Genomic DNA, 17,292 nt, shown 5'->3' with positions numbered 1-17,292 from the left:
AGAAGGATGAGTACAACCCCAAGAACACCATCCCAACCGTGAAGCACGGAGGTGGAAACATCATTCTTTGGGGAAGATTTTCTGCAAAGGTAACAGGACGACTGCACCGTATTGAGGGGAGAATGGATGGGGCCATGTATCGAGAGATCTTGGCCAACAATCCTTCCCTCAGTAAGAGCATTGAAGATGGGTCGTGGCTGGGTTTTCCAGCATGACAACGACCTGAAACACACAGCCAGGGCAACGTAAGAAGCATCTCAAGGTCCTGGGGTGGCCTAGCCAGTCTCCAGACCTGAACCCAATAGAACAACTTTGGAGGGAGCTGAAAGTCCGTATTGCCCAGCGACAGCCCCGAAACTTGAAGGATCTGTAGAAGGTCTGTATGGAGGAGTGGGCCAAAATCCCTGCTGCAGTGTATGCAAACCTGGTCAAGAACTACAGGAAACGTATGATCTCTGTAATTGCAAACAAAGGTTTCTGTACCAAATATTAAGTTCTGCTTTTCTGATGTATCAAATACTTATGTCATGCAATAAAATGCAAATGAATTACTTAAAAATCATACAATGTGATTTTCTGGATTTTTGTTTTAGATTCCATCTCTCACAGTTGAAGTGTACCTATGATAAAAATTAAAGACCTCTACATGCTTTGTAAGTAGGAAAACCTGCAAAATCGTCAGTGTATCAAATACTTGTTCTCCTCACTGTATGAAGAAAACGGTTCAGAATATTAGGGCTCAATGAAAAAAGCAATGTAGATACACGCATATATGCATCTTCTTTTCAGGACCAATATGTAGACTCAAAGAATATTCTGATGTTGTATATTATTTAGGGTTAGAAAAATATTTACCCTTTGCCTTTACCCCTCTACATATATTGGTGAATCAAAAATACAGTAGTCTGATTCATCCTGAAGGTTGCCATATTACATTTACATTTACATTTAAGTCATTTAGCAGACGCTCTTATCCAGAGCGACTTTCATTGTTCAATCCATTAAATATAAATTGAGCAAAAATATAAATGCAAAATGTATCGTGTTTCATGAGCTGAAATCAAAGATCTCAGACATTTTCCATACGCACAAAAAGCGTATTTCTCTCAAATTTTGTGCACACCTTAACAGGTGTGGCATATGAAGAATCTGATCAACTGCATAATCTCTACACAGGTGTCTCATGTTTTGAGCGAGCGTGCAATTGTCATGGCGCAGGAATGTCCGCTAGAGCTAATGCCAGATAATTTAATGTACAGAATTAAATGTTCATTTCTCTAAAATAAGCCATCTCCAATGTCGTTTTAGAGAATTTGGCAGTATGTCCAACCGGACTCACAACCACAGTTTGCTGATGTCAACACGGTGGAGTTATGGTATGGGCAGGCATAAGCTACAGAAAACGAACACAATTGCATTTTATTGATGGCAATTTGATTGCACAAAATACATTGACGAGTTCCTGAGGCCCATTGTGAGGCCCATTTTATAAGGTATATGTGACCAACAGATGCATATCTGTATTCCCAGTAATGTGAAATCAATAGATTAGGGCCTAATTCATTTATTTCAATTGACTGATTTCCTCATATGAACTGTAACTCAGTCAAATCTATGAAATTGTTGCATGTTGCCTTTATATTTTTGTTCAGCATATATGGGGCGGATGTGTACAATAGCGGTTTGAACAGTAGTCCTACAAATTTGCCCTAAGAATCCTCACTAATCCTGGACCTGTGATGACAATGGTCCAGTCCTCGTGAACCATGTGTGCCAGCTATGTTCTGCATTCCATAATGCTCCAAATTATTCCAAATTATTGCACAACTTGTAATACTGTAAGCCGAATACGATTCACTATGCAAGTGATCCTAAGGACCAACCACACGAACGTGACAGAAGGAAGGTAAACTAACGATGTAATGGAATGATGCTAAATATAAGGAAACTAATACTAAAGTCAGTGCAGTTGTAAATGTATGTGGGCATAACTGAAAGTGGCTACTGGCTGCCAGTAGTGGCATATAATTAAAACATTCTCGAAATGATAAATCAACCCGGTAAATCAACCACTATACTGTCACTATACCCCAATGAATAGCGGATGAATAGCAATTTATTCTCATGCCTGAATTCAAGGTCTGAATACCTGTAAAGAGAAAAGTGCATAAAAAGGGAATTATGTTCCATTTATGAGTGCGTAACTTGGGTCGGAATCGGACTAACAATAGTCCAATTATTGGCTAATGCAGTGTAATGCAACAAAGTAACAGTTGAAATTGGTTGGAAAGAGGAAATAGAAATGAACAAAACAGATATGCCTCCAAATGAGTATGGTGAAAACTACATTTTAACTAAGACCCTTACCGAAAAGCTATAAATTACCTCACCAGAGCAGCACAGCAACAGTGCCAGCTGGAAATATTTACTCTTGAGGCCTGGTGGTGGGATAGCATCAGCCAGGGCAGAATACATGCCAGAGCAATTTAATATCAGGAGGAAGAAGCAGGTCGCTGAGTGGCTGGCACTCTGCCCAGGAACAACTGGAGGCCTTTGTGTTTAAAAAAGAAAGAGCTAAAGCCAAAGCTTGTTTGGATCTCTCCACTCAAGAAAATTGTTCTGACATTAGGGCTGGTCACCGATGCTAAAAAGTTGTATGACATACAGTAGTTTGGTCCTTTATCTCTATCACATGAAATGCTTCCTATTTGTTTTGTGTGTACAAAGTATTTGTTTGACTTCTGCATGTGTACCAACCAACTGATCTATTTCATAATACCTTCAACTATTTACATATTCACATTTTAGTCAGAAAGGGCCTTCATGCACACACACACAGTGAGAGTGAGAGTGAGAGAGAGAGATTCTGCAGTAGGTGGCAGCATTGTACTAACTTCCTCCAGTGCTTCAATAGATCTGAGGACTGTTCCCTCTATTAGTCTGCCATGTTCCAGTGGGTGTCACAGTATGTATGAAAAACATTATTTTCTATAAACAGACGCATCAAAAAGTATACGCTATCACTGTTACCATGTGCACTATAGTGGGTTTATTTACGTTTTGAATGCTCAATAAAGACCCCCCAAAAACTCTTTACCCCAGCTCTCATGTATATCCCATGTAAAATGTATTTGCAATGCATACAGATTGTGATATAAAAACGTGTACATCATTTATGACGATAACTATTGCCATTATAATTGTCCTGTAGGCCGGTCCACAAAAGTCACCGTAGGGGTTAATCTGTTATTACGCACCGCAAGAAGGATTTTGGGCGGTCTCTCGCTGTAGGCGGCGTGGCGATTTATCTCACCGACAGGGGCTTATATGTAAACTGAGGCTAAACAAATACAGATGAACCTCAGAGCACATTCACAAAAAAATACTGGCAATTTTGGATGGTTCAGAAGATGCTCGGAATCCACGGGAGCAACACGCGCCTGCACATGCAGTCTATTCTTGTTGTTATATATAGGCCTCGTAAGCTTGTTGATGCATATCTATCATTAGAATCAGGGTGCTGCATTGCAAAGGGACCTATCCGACTTTGTTATATTGATTCAATTACAATAGAATATTATTATTGTACTGTTGCGCAATATTACTACCTACATATTTTGTTTATAAGGCAGTGGCACTGTTGGTTTTCAATTGTGCACAGTGCGTATTTGTGTTGAAATGAGGAATCCACATCTACTCAGCGATGGCTGGAAAACAATCAATGCAAAGGATGCAACTGGGAATAAAAAGTTTAAACGAAAAGGTCGGGACCCAAAACGTGTCACCAGTGAAGAAGTCCAAAGTTTCGCGGATGATTTAAGAGTGGAAGACGACTCTATGGGGGAACTGATGGAAGAGACATGTAGAAACCGTGTCCAAAAAAGACTGCAGGAAACTGGTACAGTTTTATCTGTGGAGAAATCGATCATTTCATCTGATAACCCGAATATTGCTATTGACATGAGGATAAATGCTTTACCATCTACAGTTACTGGGACGCTCCCATCACAGTCGCAGCCTTTTTCCGAGTCAACATCAACAAGCAGAGACTCCTTTCACAGCACATTCCCACAGGTTACAAGTTATGACCATCAACAGTCATTTGTGTCTGATCACACATTACAGTCCCGAGTCGTCCTGTGCCAGCGTTCCGAGAGGTCCCTCTCTTCAGCTTCTCAGGCGTCCTACATCAATAGCAGCGACCTGATGGAATCGCCAAGGAAACGGCTGGGAGAAACGTCTGGCGTCATCACTGAGATCAGAGCCGTTCAGCAGACACGGAGGCTACTGGCTAATGCCAGAGAGAGGACCCGGGTGCATACCATCAGTGCAGCCTTTGAGGCGCTGAGAAAGCAGGTATTTCCACTGAATTCACTAAACACACAATGAGGCCTCTTGTACAGAATGTTATGTTTATGATGAACTCAGAGTAAGTTGTTGCACTTAAATTCCCATTTCAGTGTGTCAACTGTATGGAGTTATGTGCATTATGAAAATGATGGGAAATTTCCCTATACAATATACCTACTTGAGTACTAACTATATGGCCCCTTTTATAGATCGTTTATTAAATGAATTTCAGTGTAGATAATGCACATTTTGCTCTGCCACATTAAAGATATGAGAATGAACAGTACAAAATCTTTAAGACATGTCAGTCCAAACAATTGAAATGTCACTCTGATGACACCTCTCACAATGGCAGAAACAAGATGTCAAATGCATAGGAAACAGGGAACAAGTTTCTTAATGACAAAGGAAACCTCTTCACACTCCAATAGGCCTGATACAGCATGTATGTGTACTATGAACTATCAATGTCAACTAAAACAAATAACTTTTACGTTTACCTAATCCAACATGAAATGATCTATCCCTTTGAAAACAAAAAAACAGGGACATTTTCGCTGTGAACCCTTTTACTGTGTCATGTCATCACCAGCTGCTTTGGCACTTAGAAAGACATGGTGGAAAACTGTCACGTGACACCAACTGACACCAACAACAGTAACTAAAGAGCATATACAGTAGCCTAACTAAAAATCTCCTAAACTTGGCCGTACCATCCGCTCATATCAGTATATGATATACCATGAGTGTACGAAACTTTAGGAACACCGGTCCTTTCCTTGACATATCCACTTCAACCAGTGTAGATGAAGGGAAGGAGACAGGTTAAAGCCTTTAAGCCTTGAGACAATTGAGACATGGATTGTGTATGTGTGCCATTTAGAGGGTGAATGGGCAAGACAAAATATTAAAAGTACCTTTGAATGGGGTATGGTAGTAGGTGCCAGGTGCACTGGCTTGAGTGTGTCAACAACTGCTACGCTGCTGGGTTTTTCACACCACCCAAAGGATATCCAGCCAACTTGACACAACTGTGGGAAATATTGGAGTCAACATGGGCAAGCAACTCTGTGGAACACGTTTGACACTTTGTAGAGTCCATGGCCTGACAAATTTACGCTGTTCTGAGGGCAAAAGAGGGGGTTGGGGGATGCAAATTAATATTAGGAAGGTGTTCCAAATGTTTTGTACACTCTGTGTATGACCAAACCTAACCAAATTGTAACCCTATACAGGTGCCCTGCTACTCCTATGGACAGAAGTTGTCAAAGCTGGCTATATTAAGAATCGCCTGCAACTACATCCTGTCGCTGGCTCAGCTTGCAGACCTGGACTACACCCCAGATAACGGCAACATGAGCTTCAGAGAGTGTGTGGAGCAGTGCACCCGCACCCTGCAGGCCGAGGGACGCTCCAAGAAGAGAAAGGTAAATTGGATCTAGGGAAGAGAAGAGAAGGGAAGGCAAGATTCAGTATTTAGGATTTTGTCTAATGACAGTCTGGCCTGGGATATTACCCTGTGCATAAAAGTCTGGCCTGGGATTTTACCCTGTGCATAAAATTCTGGCCTGGGATTTTACCCTGTGCATAAAAGTCTGGCCTGGGATTTTACCCTGTGCATAAAAGTCTGGCCTGGGATGTTATCCTGTGCATAAAAGTCTGGCCTGGGATTTTACCCTGTGCATAAAAGTCTGGCCTGGGATGTTACCCTGTGCATAAAAGTCTGGCCTGGGATTTTACCCTGTGCATAAAAGTCTGGCCTAGGATTTTACCCTGTGCATAAACGTCTGGCCTGGGATTTTACCCTGTGCTTGTGTTCTTTGGCAAGATGGGTTGAGACATTGACATGGAAATGGACTCCTGCAAGTGGAAATTACTCAAGCACACAGATGGAGACATTGCTGAGGTATTGTAATAAGTTTGCTATGGAGTTCAAGGCCATCAAAAACAGAGCAGGGACTCTGAAGCATTAGTAGTTACAGAGAGGGAATGGAAAGCCAAGTCAAAGCTAGCTTCTAATTCAAACATGTTTTTGACAATATAGCATATCAATAACCTTGAAACATAAACTGTGCTTATAAACAAAGCCATTGATAAATAGCAACAGGTGACCATACAAGACCAATAAAATAATTGGTCATGGATATTTAACTTTCAAATAAACCTAATTGAATAGAGCTTTTCTTTCCTTTCTTTCTACTAGTAAAACACCTCTCCTCCTTCACTGTCATGTCATTTCCTAACAAAACTATATGACGTGTTTGAATGACTGGTGAATTGATGATATCACAGCAGTGAAAAATTCCCTTTTACTGATCAGGAAGCGGCAAAGATAATTTGATGGTTCGGGGGGAAAACATGGGGCAGTGCGACAGACAGAGGGATGGTAATTCTAACGATAATGATAACAAAAGAGGAAAGAATACACTCTCACCAATTAAGAGAGGCATTCCTTTGCCTAATAGGGATCCCATTAAATTAAATCATCATCAACTCATGTTTGAAAGAGAACTGGGTGTTCCGCCAGTTTTTTGTCCAGAACAGGAGAAAAAGTGCCCCGAGTGAATAAAAGAGGTGATTGATGCCTTTGTGTGCAGTTTTATGACACTGGGAGTCATGTAAACTGAGGCTGAACTTCCTCCAGCCCTCTCCTGGATCCACACATCTGCATGACCTCTCTATAAATCAACAGGGTTTTTAATGCACAGATGAGATCCAAGCATGGAGAACGTTAATTTACACATTAATTAACGTTTTAACACTGTTCTATCGATTACTTTCCCCCCCAGTTCCTCATCTGTCGTCAGTCTTCTCCTCTGTCACTTTATCTCTCGTTTATTCTCTAGATCACCCTCTCATTCGCTTTCCCCCATTTTCTTTCTTGGTGAAGCAACATTATAATTTAATCTAAGTTTTAAAACTCACTGTTAGTCATTTAATCATATCTGGAAAGTAAATGCCCAAACGTATTTAATAAAAATCCAAAAAAAAAGTTGTCATTTGGGTAAATTTCACAGAGGATTCCAGCTGCTCTTCATCTATTTCCAAAACTCATAACATAACATAACACAATTGTTTTCAAATAGGTTGATTACCCCTGACTATTCATTAAAGTACTGAATAAATAAATACATTAAAAAAAACTATAAACAAGTTGTATTTCATATACATTACATACACATTTTGTAAAACCACAAATTACAACTTCAAACTTTTTTTTTTACATCCCCCTGTAAACCGGTTGATGAAAATATTTGAAAACTTTTCTTAATAAAGAAAATAATAATACAATGATGAATGAGGTGTTTGTTCATAGATTACATTTCCTACATAGTTACATGCACATAACTTTTCCCTGCACTCCTAGTGCTCGGCTCTCTCTAGCTCTCTCTCCCTCACTGTGAGCTAATGTGTTTCCTTAGCATAAGAGCATTCACAAGGAAACAAGCTGAGCTGCTTTTTTCCCCCTGTCAGTCCCAGACACCAGATGTTCGTAACTCTAGTTGGGAAGTCCTGCTGGCGCCACTCAGGGCAGAGGGCAGGGTGAAGGCACGCGAGCTGAAGCCCAGAGAACTCACTCGCTGCAGGAATTGGCACATTCCCCAGCGCAGTGCTGGCACATTCCCCAGCTCTCCCCTGGCCATCTGTTCCAAAAAAAACACTTTGAAAAAAACAAAAAAACACTGATCATCACTCTCTCAGGATACAGAACTGAGCAGCAGCTGTTACAAGAGAGAGAGAGAAGGGGGGGGGGGGGGGGGGGTAGCTGTGTAAGAAAGAAATCCCTTTGTCAGAGAGAGCCAGTGAGTCTGAGGGGAAACTTCAGGGGGGAAATGTTTTTTTTCAATGCATACTGATTTAAGTAATTTAGAGCTGATTCCTGCACTCATTTAAAGCCCTGAACTCTGCTCTGAATTCACTTATTGTCAACTCAATGGAAATTTTTCCCAATAAAATGTCAAATCTAGCATGTAAATAATACTTATATGTGTAATGTTTTAAACATCATGTTAATCAAATCAAAGATTTGTGGATATTCACATGTACAATGAAATACTTATTGTTAGAAGTATTTGGAAAACAAATGCATGGAAATAGAATCAAACACTAAACAGTATATTGTAAATAATTTAGTACAACAAACAAACTAACACCATCAAGTCTTAAACAAATGTACAAATTCTCTGGCATGTGTCCTTGCCCTCAATAAGGAGGTAAAGTGGGGAAAGAAGAATCTGTCTCTTTATAGAAAGACAATAAGGAAATTGTTTTGGTTGGTTTGCATCCAACGCTAAAGAGAGGGCCAAAGAATTTGGTTGTGTCCCACTCAATTCTACTCTGCATCTGATCTGACAAAGCAGTTATTTCCTGGAATGGTTTATATTTTTCTACCCCATGTACTTACAACTCTGGCACCTAATGAGGTCACTGGATATGCATGCAAGCTTTATTTTTACAGTTCTATTTGTACACATCCCAGCACCTCTTGATATGCACCCACGGGAGATTGTTTTCACATCTTGATACATGCTTTTATGTCTTTTGCAGGACTAAAATCAGTGGCGTGAACCAGACTTCTTAAACAAGGCCCTTGAAATAAAGCAGCTCTTCACACCTCTTCTTGAGGTTCTTCAAGGCCCCTCCTGGGAGGGGACTACAAAAACAGGCACTTAGACATATGATGGACCTAATTTCATAGGTCTACTTGATACCTTTTGAGCTAGCAGGCATATCAACAATCACCAGTTATGGATATCTTTCTGCCTGTCATTTGTTGGAAGGAACAGTTGAAAGTGTGGAGACAGCATTGGATGTTCTTTATGCAAACATGCAAGAATATGCCTGGTGGATGATGTCAGATTGTTTAATCACATGGCAATGACATTTTAGTCCTTTAGCAGATGCTCTTATCTTGAGCATCTTACAATAGTGATCGCGTACAATGTTCATCCTTTTTTGTTTTCTGTACTGGTCCTCCGTGGGAATTGAACCCACAACCCAAGTGCCATGCTTTACCAACTGAGCCACACAGGACAAACTGAAGGCAGAGACAGCAGTGATTATAAGAGTTCATAACTGAAATTATAACATTTGTATTCAACCATAAATCCCAATGCCTTTTCAATGATGTACAAGTTGTTTTCTTGACAGTATGATTTGTAATTCCTGGACAATGGAAACTAACTATTGAAAGCGCACATACATATATATATGACTAGAACGTAACGTGAAATAATATGACATACAGTAATGGTATTTTATTCGGCAACTGTTTTCATGTGTTGAAGAATGAATTAAGTAAAATGGGTTATTCTCTGCTACCTGTGCTCAGTATTTAACAACATCCCAGATTGATACATTTAAAAGTGACTTCCCTTTCCTTTTCAGCATTAACATTCTCTGACTGTTGTTCTGTGCTCATCAAGCACTTTCTAACCAGATATAAAGGAACTGTTGTTCATGTATTTGAATGGATATTCATGATCATTAAACACCTTTAAATTACTATCTCAAGTACTGCTAACCTCATACACTACACCTTCAAACAGGTTATTGCAGCTGTAGAGAGAGCATCTATGAAATTTCCCTTACAAAGTTGTAATTATGAATATGAATAACACATGATGCAAAGTAATTTAATTTTCCATCTAAAGCTACCTCGTGTGTGTGTGTTTAAATCTTGTGTGTTATTATGTGCTCACGCTTCATCATAGACTACAATACGTCTCTTTCAGGCAAGAATCATAGAAAGGACATCCCAAAAGGACTTGTCAACGTCACCACTGTTGGTGGCCCCCAAGATCAGTATTTTCCAGAACTGAAGTCCATTTAATAGAATTTGGAGACTGGTTGAAAAATGTGTTATGATAATTATTTGGAGGGTATTGCATCCAACGGTTCTTCAAAGGTCAACAGAGATTGAATAATGTTGTTCTGCCTTAAATTAACTTTTGACTTTTCAAATAAGTACTACAAGTTCAAACTATTCAAATACTCACTTTTCTAAAAGGCTACAAAAGTCACATGGATTTAAATACAAATGAATTCCAATAAATGACATTGTCATGTAATAAAGGGCATTTGTATTAAAGAAAATAAGTTATTTGCTTTCACTTCTCATGCCGAGAGGAGAATTTCAACTAATAGTAGACCTTGTATATTTAGTCTCCAACACCATTTGCAACAGGACAATCTGGTTCTTAAAGTATTTAGCTGAGCGCACTGTCAGTAAGAGCAATCTGTTTTCTTCTAGCGCCGCTAAGCTTTCGAAGCTGGGACCCATTCAGGCTTTTACAGTCCTTCAAATTGGGGCTGGAGCCGGAGAGGAAACACTAGTATCCTGTATATATAACTTATTTCTGTCTGGAAAAAAAAAAGAGACAGAGCAAATGGAAAGCAAGCTGTGGCTGCCAGGAATCAATCTCATCTTAAGCCGTTAGATTGAAAGAAGGTAGTGAAAATATAAAAATCGAGTTATTTGAATTGTTGAAAGTTTTTTTAATGTAGTGTAGATTTTATTCCTTACATCACCGATGTTCAGTTTTAAAGAACTTTTAACATATTATGCTCTCTTTTGAAAGTCTCCAAGGTGAACTACAATAATAAAAATGACTGAATATTTACATCATGATAAAGAGAACATGATGTATGAATTAAAGAGGGGGGGGGATATGTTTACTTGTTTTGGGTCCTAAGGAAAACTTGACCTTGGCTAAGATCCAACACCCACAATTCAATTCTAATCTTAACCATTAGACTTTAAAACTAATCCTGCACTGGAAAATGGGGTGATAAAAACATGTTTTTGAAGCCCATGCATCTAGATGGATCTAGACTTTAGTATTTCCCACTCCATCTATTGGAAGAATAGCATTACTGCAGCAGGAGATTGAACTACTCTGGTCTTCCTAAGAGGCACATTAAAAGGGTTCTGATATGTTCCATGACACAACCCCCCAAAAAACAGCTCAAACAATGTCAGTCTCTTTTCTTTACTGACAACCAGGCCAATTATGGTGATATTAAAAAATAAAAAACATAAGCTTGAAACAATTATAAATACAAATGATCAAAGTCATGTTGTAATCACAGTACAAATGTACATTAAAATGTAAAAAAAAACAAGTGTTGACAAAACAACCAAGACATCAGACATCTATTGTGGAAGAACGGAACATTAAACTTCATATCAAATCCATAAAAATATAAACATCTGCTAGTGAATCTTTTCATACTACAAGAGACCTAAAAATATTTATCGGAACTATTTTTTGCTTTATTCTACCATTTACTCTGATGAATTGTCAATAAGCTCTTTATATATATTTTTTTTTTAATTACATTTTAGCAGCAATTATACTTCAGGTATAGAGGGAATTGTAAATGGAAGTACTGGTACAGTATTTAAGCCTGTTGTTTCAGCTGAGCAGCAAAGTGTGCAGCTTCCTTGTTTTCCATTATGTTGCCCACATCTAGCCCATGCAAATGCCACATTTGCATGCATCAAGTCATAGAAGAGTTTGCAGTCCAGTCAGAAAAGGTATTGACACATTTTTGATGCCCACAAAGGGAACAATAACATCTGTCAATATTGAGTTTAAGTCTGCCATCCCCTGGAAATAGGCGAGATAAAGGAAAGATAAACAATTTACTAACTGTATAAGGGCACAGGGCAAGACCCAGAAGCAGACACAGGCGGACTAGCAAAAGAGAGATACGAAACGGCAGGCGCACAGAAAACCACACTGGTTGACTTAAGATAAGACAAGACAAACTGGCAACAGACAACCAGGGAACACCGGAATAAATACCCAGGGACTAATGGCGAAAACGGGTGACACCTGGAGGTGGGTTGAGACAATCGCAAAGACAGGTGAAACAGATCAGGGTGTGACAAACTGGTATGATTATGTGCATTCCAACTCGTGGAGCACCTTTATCATTCTCCCTTTTATATCAGCGAAGTTAGGGCATAAAAATGTTTTGTAAGTCTGCTGTGTAATGATGTTATGTGTGCTGTGTAATTGGTGAAAGGTTGTCTGACCTGGTTCCAGCCCTAGAGATGTCCAACAGTTCCATCGCCATCTGTCTGATGATCTCCAGATTCAAGATCCGAAACTTTGATCAGTCTACAGGTATCCTTTTCCTCTGGCACCTTCTGCCAGGAAAACAGCCATTCCCAAAGTGACTGAAACAAAAAACTAATCTGATGTTAGGCAAAGGAGCTGACAGGGTCATTTTTTATTTCAAATCACTAAGTCATGTCTGAGCTCTTTACAAATTCAACAACCAAAGCCTACCCATTACCAGATTCAATTCTGTGTCTTCACATTAATATTTTGATAATGTTTCTGGTGGTGGTCTTTGCAACTCACTACTCTCTGTCTATTGATCATTGCTCTGATCCACTTGAAGTCTCAGCCTTGTAGACCACTGCCGCAAACTGCAACTCAGGGTCAACAAACTCCCAGAACTTGGGGCATCCCTCCGGGTAACTCATCCGGATGGAGGTCCGGTTCCCCATGTCTTTACTGTTGTTCCGTAAAGGACCACTATTTAGCCTGTGGAGCAATGAACACTGTCAGCATGAGGGTGACACAGATCCAATCATGTAACGAGTCACTCTTTGGATGAATCAGCAATCACTTACAATTAGAGTATATAACAATTATACACTTCTTACTTAGGAATTTAAGCAAATCGAATTGTATTCGTCACATGCTTTGTAGACAACAGTTGTTGGTCTAACAGTGAAACACTTACTTACTTCCTAACAATGCAGAGAGAAATAAAATAGAGAAATAATAGAAAGTAAAACGCGTTAAAAAAACTAAAGTAATAATAGATACACAATGAGAAACGATAACTTGGTTATTTGCAAAGTGTACCAGTACCGAGTCGAGGTAATTGAGGTAGATATGTTCATACCAGCCTTCCTGATTTAACTTTCGTAAACTACTGTACTTATAACCCTTTCCTGTCATCTACAATGCAATGCTCTGGAAGGAGATACGGTGCCTTCAGAAAGTATTCATACCCCTTGACTTTTTCCACATTTTGTTGTGTTACAGCCTGAATTTAAATGGGTTAAATGTAGATTTTTTTTATCACTGGCCTACACACAATACCCCATAATGTCAAAGTGGAATTATGTTTTTAAATGTTGTACTAATTCATTAAAAATGAAAAGCTGAAACGTCTATAGTCAATAAGTATTCAACCCTTTTTATAGCAAGCCTAAATAGGTTCAGAAGTAAAAATGTGATTAACAAGTCACATGATAAGTTGTATGGACTCTGTGTGCAATAATAGTGTTTAACATGATTTGTTAATGACTACCTCATCTCTGTACCTCACAATTATCTGTAAGGTCCCTCAGTCGAGCAATGAATTTTAAACACAGATTCAACCAAAGACCAGGGACTTACCCAGAATCAATCAATCAATCAAATGTATTTATAAAGCCCTTCTTACATCAGCTGATCACAAAGTGCTGTACAGAAACCCAGCCTAAAACTCCAAACAGCAAGCAATGCAGGTGAAGAAACATGGTGGCTAGGAAAAACTCCCTAGAAATGCCGGAACCTAGGAAGAAACCTAGAGAGGAACCAGGCTATGAGGGGTGGCCAGTCCTCTTCTGGCTGTGCCGGGTGGAGATTATAACAGAACATGGCCAATATGGCCAGAAAGACTCACAGCTGTAATTGCTGCCAAAGGTACTTCTACAAAGTATTGTCTCAGGTGTGTGAATACTTATGTATACTACTGCATTTCATTTTCAATAAATTAGAAAAAAATGTCTAAACACATGTTTTGACTTTGTCATTGTAGATGGGTGAGAAAAAAAATGTTTCTATTTTGAATTCAAGTCAATCGGTATGAATACTTTCAGAAGGCATTGTAACTAAAATGCTTCGTCTGAGATGATGTCTGGCCGATAAGATCACTTATTAATATTATAGGAAGAGAACCATACACCTAAAAAAAGTCTAAAGTTCGAGGCGATATATTGTTATTTTTAAACAAAACAGGTAGCTAGTTGGCTAACATTAGCTAGCTAACAAGCTTTTTATCACATTATCACTAATTAGCTAAAGTTGGATTCTTAGTAATGCTGGCTTCAAGTGCACATGGGAAATGGGAAACTGGGAAGCGCTAAGTCGAACATGACAGTGTTCAAATGCTGTTGAAGTTGGAACAATTCTTCAACCAATAACATTTTATCTAGCTTGATAAGCTAGGTAACGTTGCTAATAATAAAGTAAACTAACATTGAAAATATGGTCAAACTAGTGTTACAGGTTTTGGTTTTCCATTTACAGTATGTTTTGAGGTTGGCACCTTATAACACAGGAGCACGAATGGCACACCAATTGGTTACCATCTCGTTAGTGGGAAGGTGTTTCACCTGTGCTGGCCCAGGTGCTATTTAAGAGTGTCTGGCCCAGTGTTCCAGTTGTCTTGAGAGATGTGGAGGGTCAAAACCTTTATTTGGCTCTCCCTATTTATTTGTCTCTCTCATTCCTTTGTCTGATCTTCCCTGTTTTAGTGTTGCTCAACTTTCTGGTTTGCTTCCTGTCTTTAAGTTTGGTGTGGGTTTTTCTTTTGTTTTTCTCTTCTTGGGGAGATTTAGTGGGAGCTCATGGTGGCTGTCATGCTCTAGACCTCACGGTATAATTAACTTGACAATGGAGACTGATGTACTATTACTTTTAGCTTTATATCCTAAGCATGGTAAGAACCAACATTGTGTACACATCAAACTGCAAGACCGCTCATTTACATATCCCCTTGACCTTCAACCTTGAGTGACACTGATTGACTGTTAAACACAACAGAGTTATGGACTATCATTAAAGGTATATAGCTCCATATACTACATCGCACTCAGCTTACAATTAAACAACTTTTTAACAATACTTTTTTGTTGTTTACATGAATATAGTTTTGTTAAAACTGCTGTAGTGTTCTAGTTTCACTTACAATACCAGGCTTTACTTTTGACTCAAACACTGCTTGCTCTGGTATACTGACTGGTGTGAGTCTCTACGAAAGAGGGTACTGGTGCTTTGTCATTTGTCATGTTCCATCAGTGTTCATTTGTGTCATCTCTTCAACCTCCTGGTCTGAATCAGAATCAGTGATTTGTGACCTCTTTTTTTTTTTTTTTGTCCCTGTACCTGGCTGTTCTGTCAGGTCTGAGATGCTTTCTGTTTCTGCGGTAGCGAGCTCCTGCAGGTGTGATGATATCATAGGATCTCTGTTCATCTCTGATTCTCAACACTGTTGCTGGCTGCCATTCTTTTGCCATCTCCATGCACACTTTTCCCCTCCCGGAACAAAGTGGTGACGTTGTTTTGTCATAGCTTGTCTTCTGCTGCAGCTGTCTGTTTTTAAAGCCATGACTCCCCATCATTTTTGGGATTCACTGGCTGAAGGGCTGCTTTAGGTAGGTTGGAGTGTAGGACACGTCCAATGAGTAGCTGAGGTGGGGAGTACTGCAGACCCGTGAAAGGTGTGTTTTGCAGGTTCAGGAGAGCTGCGTGAGGGTCAATACCTGTCTATGCTGTCGACTTCAGCATGTTTTTCACTGACTGAATGGTCCACTCAGTCATTCCATTTGACTGGTGAAACCCTGGACTAGAATGAATGATTTTGAAACCCCAATCTTTTGCAAACTGGGCCATTTCAGCACTTGCAAATGGTACATGATCTGCAGTCAGTTCAGCTGCAATACCATGTCAAGCGAACACGGCTTTAAACTTTGCTATGACAGTACCTGATCCGGCAGCCTGAGCACCTCTGAATTTTTGGAGTAGAAGTCCACTATCAGAAGGAATGAGTGTCCTTGGAGCTCAAAGATATCAGCAGTGATTTTTTCTTTGACATGGAGAGTCTGTGTGTGGTAGGATTGATTCCTTTAGGTTGTTGGGCAGTTTTTCTTGACAGGAAGTGCAAGATTCGACCACGCATGTGACCAATTTTATTAGTCACATGCACCGACTATAAGTGTGCTCGGAATATAACAGGGGCGTGCTCGGTACCCTTTTCCTGTAGTCCACAATCATCTCCTTTGTCTTGATCATGTTGAGGGAGAGGTTGTTATCCTTGCATCACACGGCCAGGTCTCTGACCTCCTCCCTATAGGCTGTCTCATCGTTGTCAGTGATCAGGCCTACCACTGTTGTGTCATCGGAAAACTTAATGATGGTGTTGGAGTCGTGCCTGGCCGTACAGTCATGAGTGAACAGAGAGTACTGGAGGGGACTGAGCACGCACCCCTGAGGGGCCCCGTGTTGAGGATCAGCGTGGCAGATGTGTTGTTACCTACCGTTACCACCTGGGGGTGAGAGCTCTGTCATGCGCTAAGGAGCATTGAATGCCCTGATGTGCAATGTGGAGCCTCTTAAGTAACATCTCTAAAGTCTCTAGTAATGATAATGTTTGTTTACAATGAGTAGTCAATCTTCCATGTAAAGAGTCTCTGATGTCCCAGTAGGGTTGCACTTTCAGTGGTGCACTTTTCTTCTTGTTTGGCCATCCATCTCTGTGCATCTCATAGTCTGCATCTGTGACTGCTCCCAGCTGTTGCGTAACAGCACCCTCCAGTGGTTGATGTGCGGAGACTGCGTGAATTACTTTCTCAACACTGAGGTTACACTTTGTGTGGCATTCTGGGGCAGAGCCCTGATTGGCGTGTCTGCTATCAACATGTCTTTACCTGGGGTGTAGATGATGTGAATGTTATATTTCTGTATTTGAAGCAGCATCCTTTGAAGACGGGCATGCACCTTTCCAATAGGCTTGGTGATTATAGTCTTGTGGTTTGTGGTCAGATTGAACTCTGACCGGGACACCATAAACATACTGGTGGAAACTCTTCAGTGCGAACACAATTGCCAGGAGTTATTTTTCTGTGGCCATAGTTATGTTCTGCCCCAG

At 40.0% G+C, this 17,292-nt stretch overlaps 1 protein-coding gene across 1 annotated transcript; it reads left to right on the top strand.

Moving 5' to 3' along the window:
• Positions 1 to 3,326: 3,326 nt before the first annotated feature.
• On the top strand, positions 3,327 to 9,856 carry LOC115130465 (transcription factor atoh8-like). The gene is made up of 3 exons (XM_029661639.2): positions 3,327 to 4,356; positions 5,586 to 5,777; positions 8,899 to 9,856. Exons 1-3 carry the CDS (start codon positions 3,679 to 3,681, stop codon positions 8,902 to 8,904), a joined length of 876 nt encoding a protein of 291 aa, XP_029517499.1. The 5' UTR covers positions 3,327 to 3,678; the 3' UTR covers positions 8,905 to 9,856.
• The last annotated feature ends 7,436 nt before the right edge of the window (positions 9,857 to 17,292 follow it).

Source organism: Oncorhynchus nerka, linkage group LG6 (assembly GCF_034236695.1).
Source record: "Oncorhynchus nerka isolate Pitt River linkage group LG6, Oner_Uvic_2.0, whole genome shotgun sequence".
Taxonomy (NCBI): Eukaryota; Metazoa; Chordata; class Actinopteri; order Salmoniformes; family Salmonidae; genus Oncorhynchus; species Oncorhynchus nerka.
Note: the sequence above shows the minus strand (reverse complement) of the source record. Positions and strands in the feature narration are given on the sequence as shown.

What these genes read in the sequence shown, in the direction of transcription:
- LOC115130465 (XM_029661639.2), top strand. Translation starts at nt 3,679, where the DNA reads ATGAGGAATCCACATCTACTCAGCGATGGCTGGAAAACAATCAATGCA. An exon ending in TTGAGGCGCTGAGAAAGCAG is followed by an intron (nt 4,357 to 5,585) that starts GTATTTCCACTG and finishes AACCCTATACAG; the next exon opens with GTGCCCTGCTACTCCTATGG.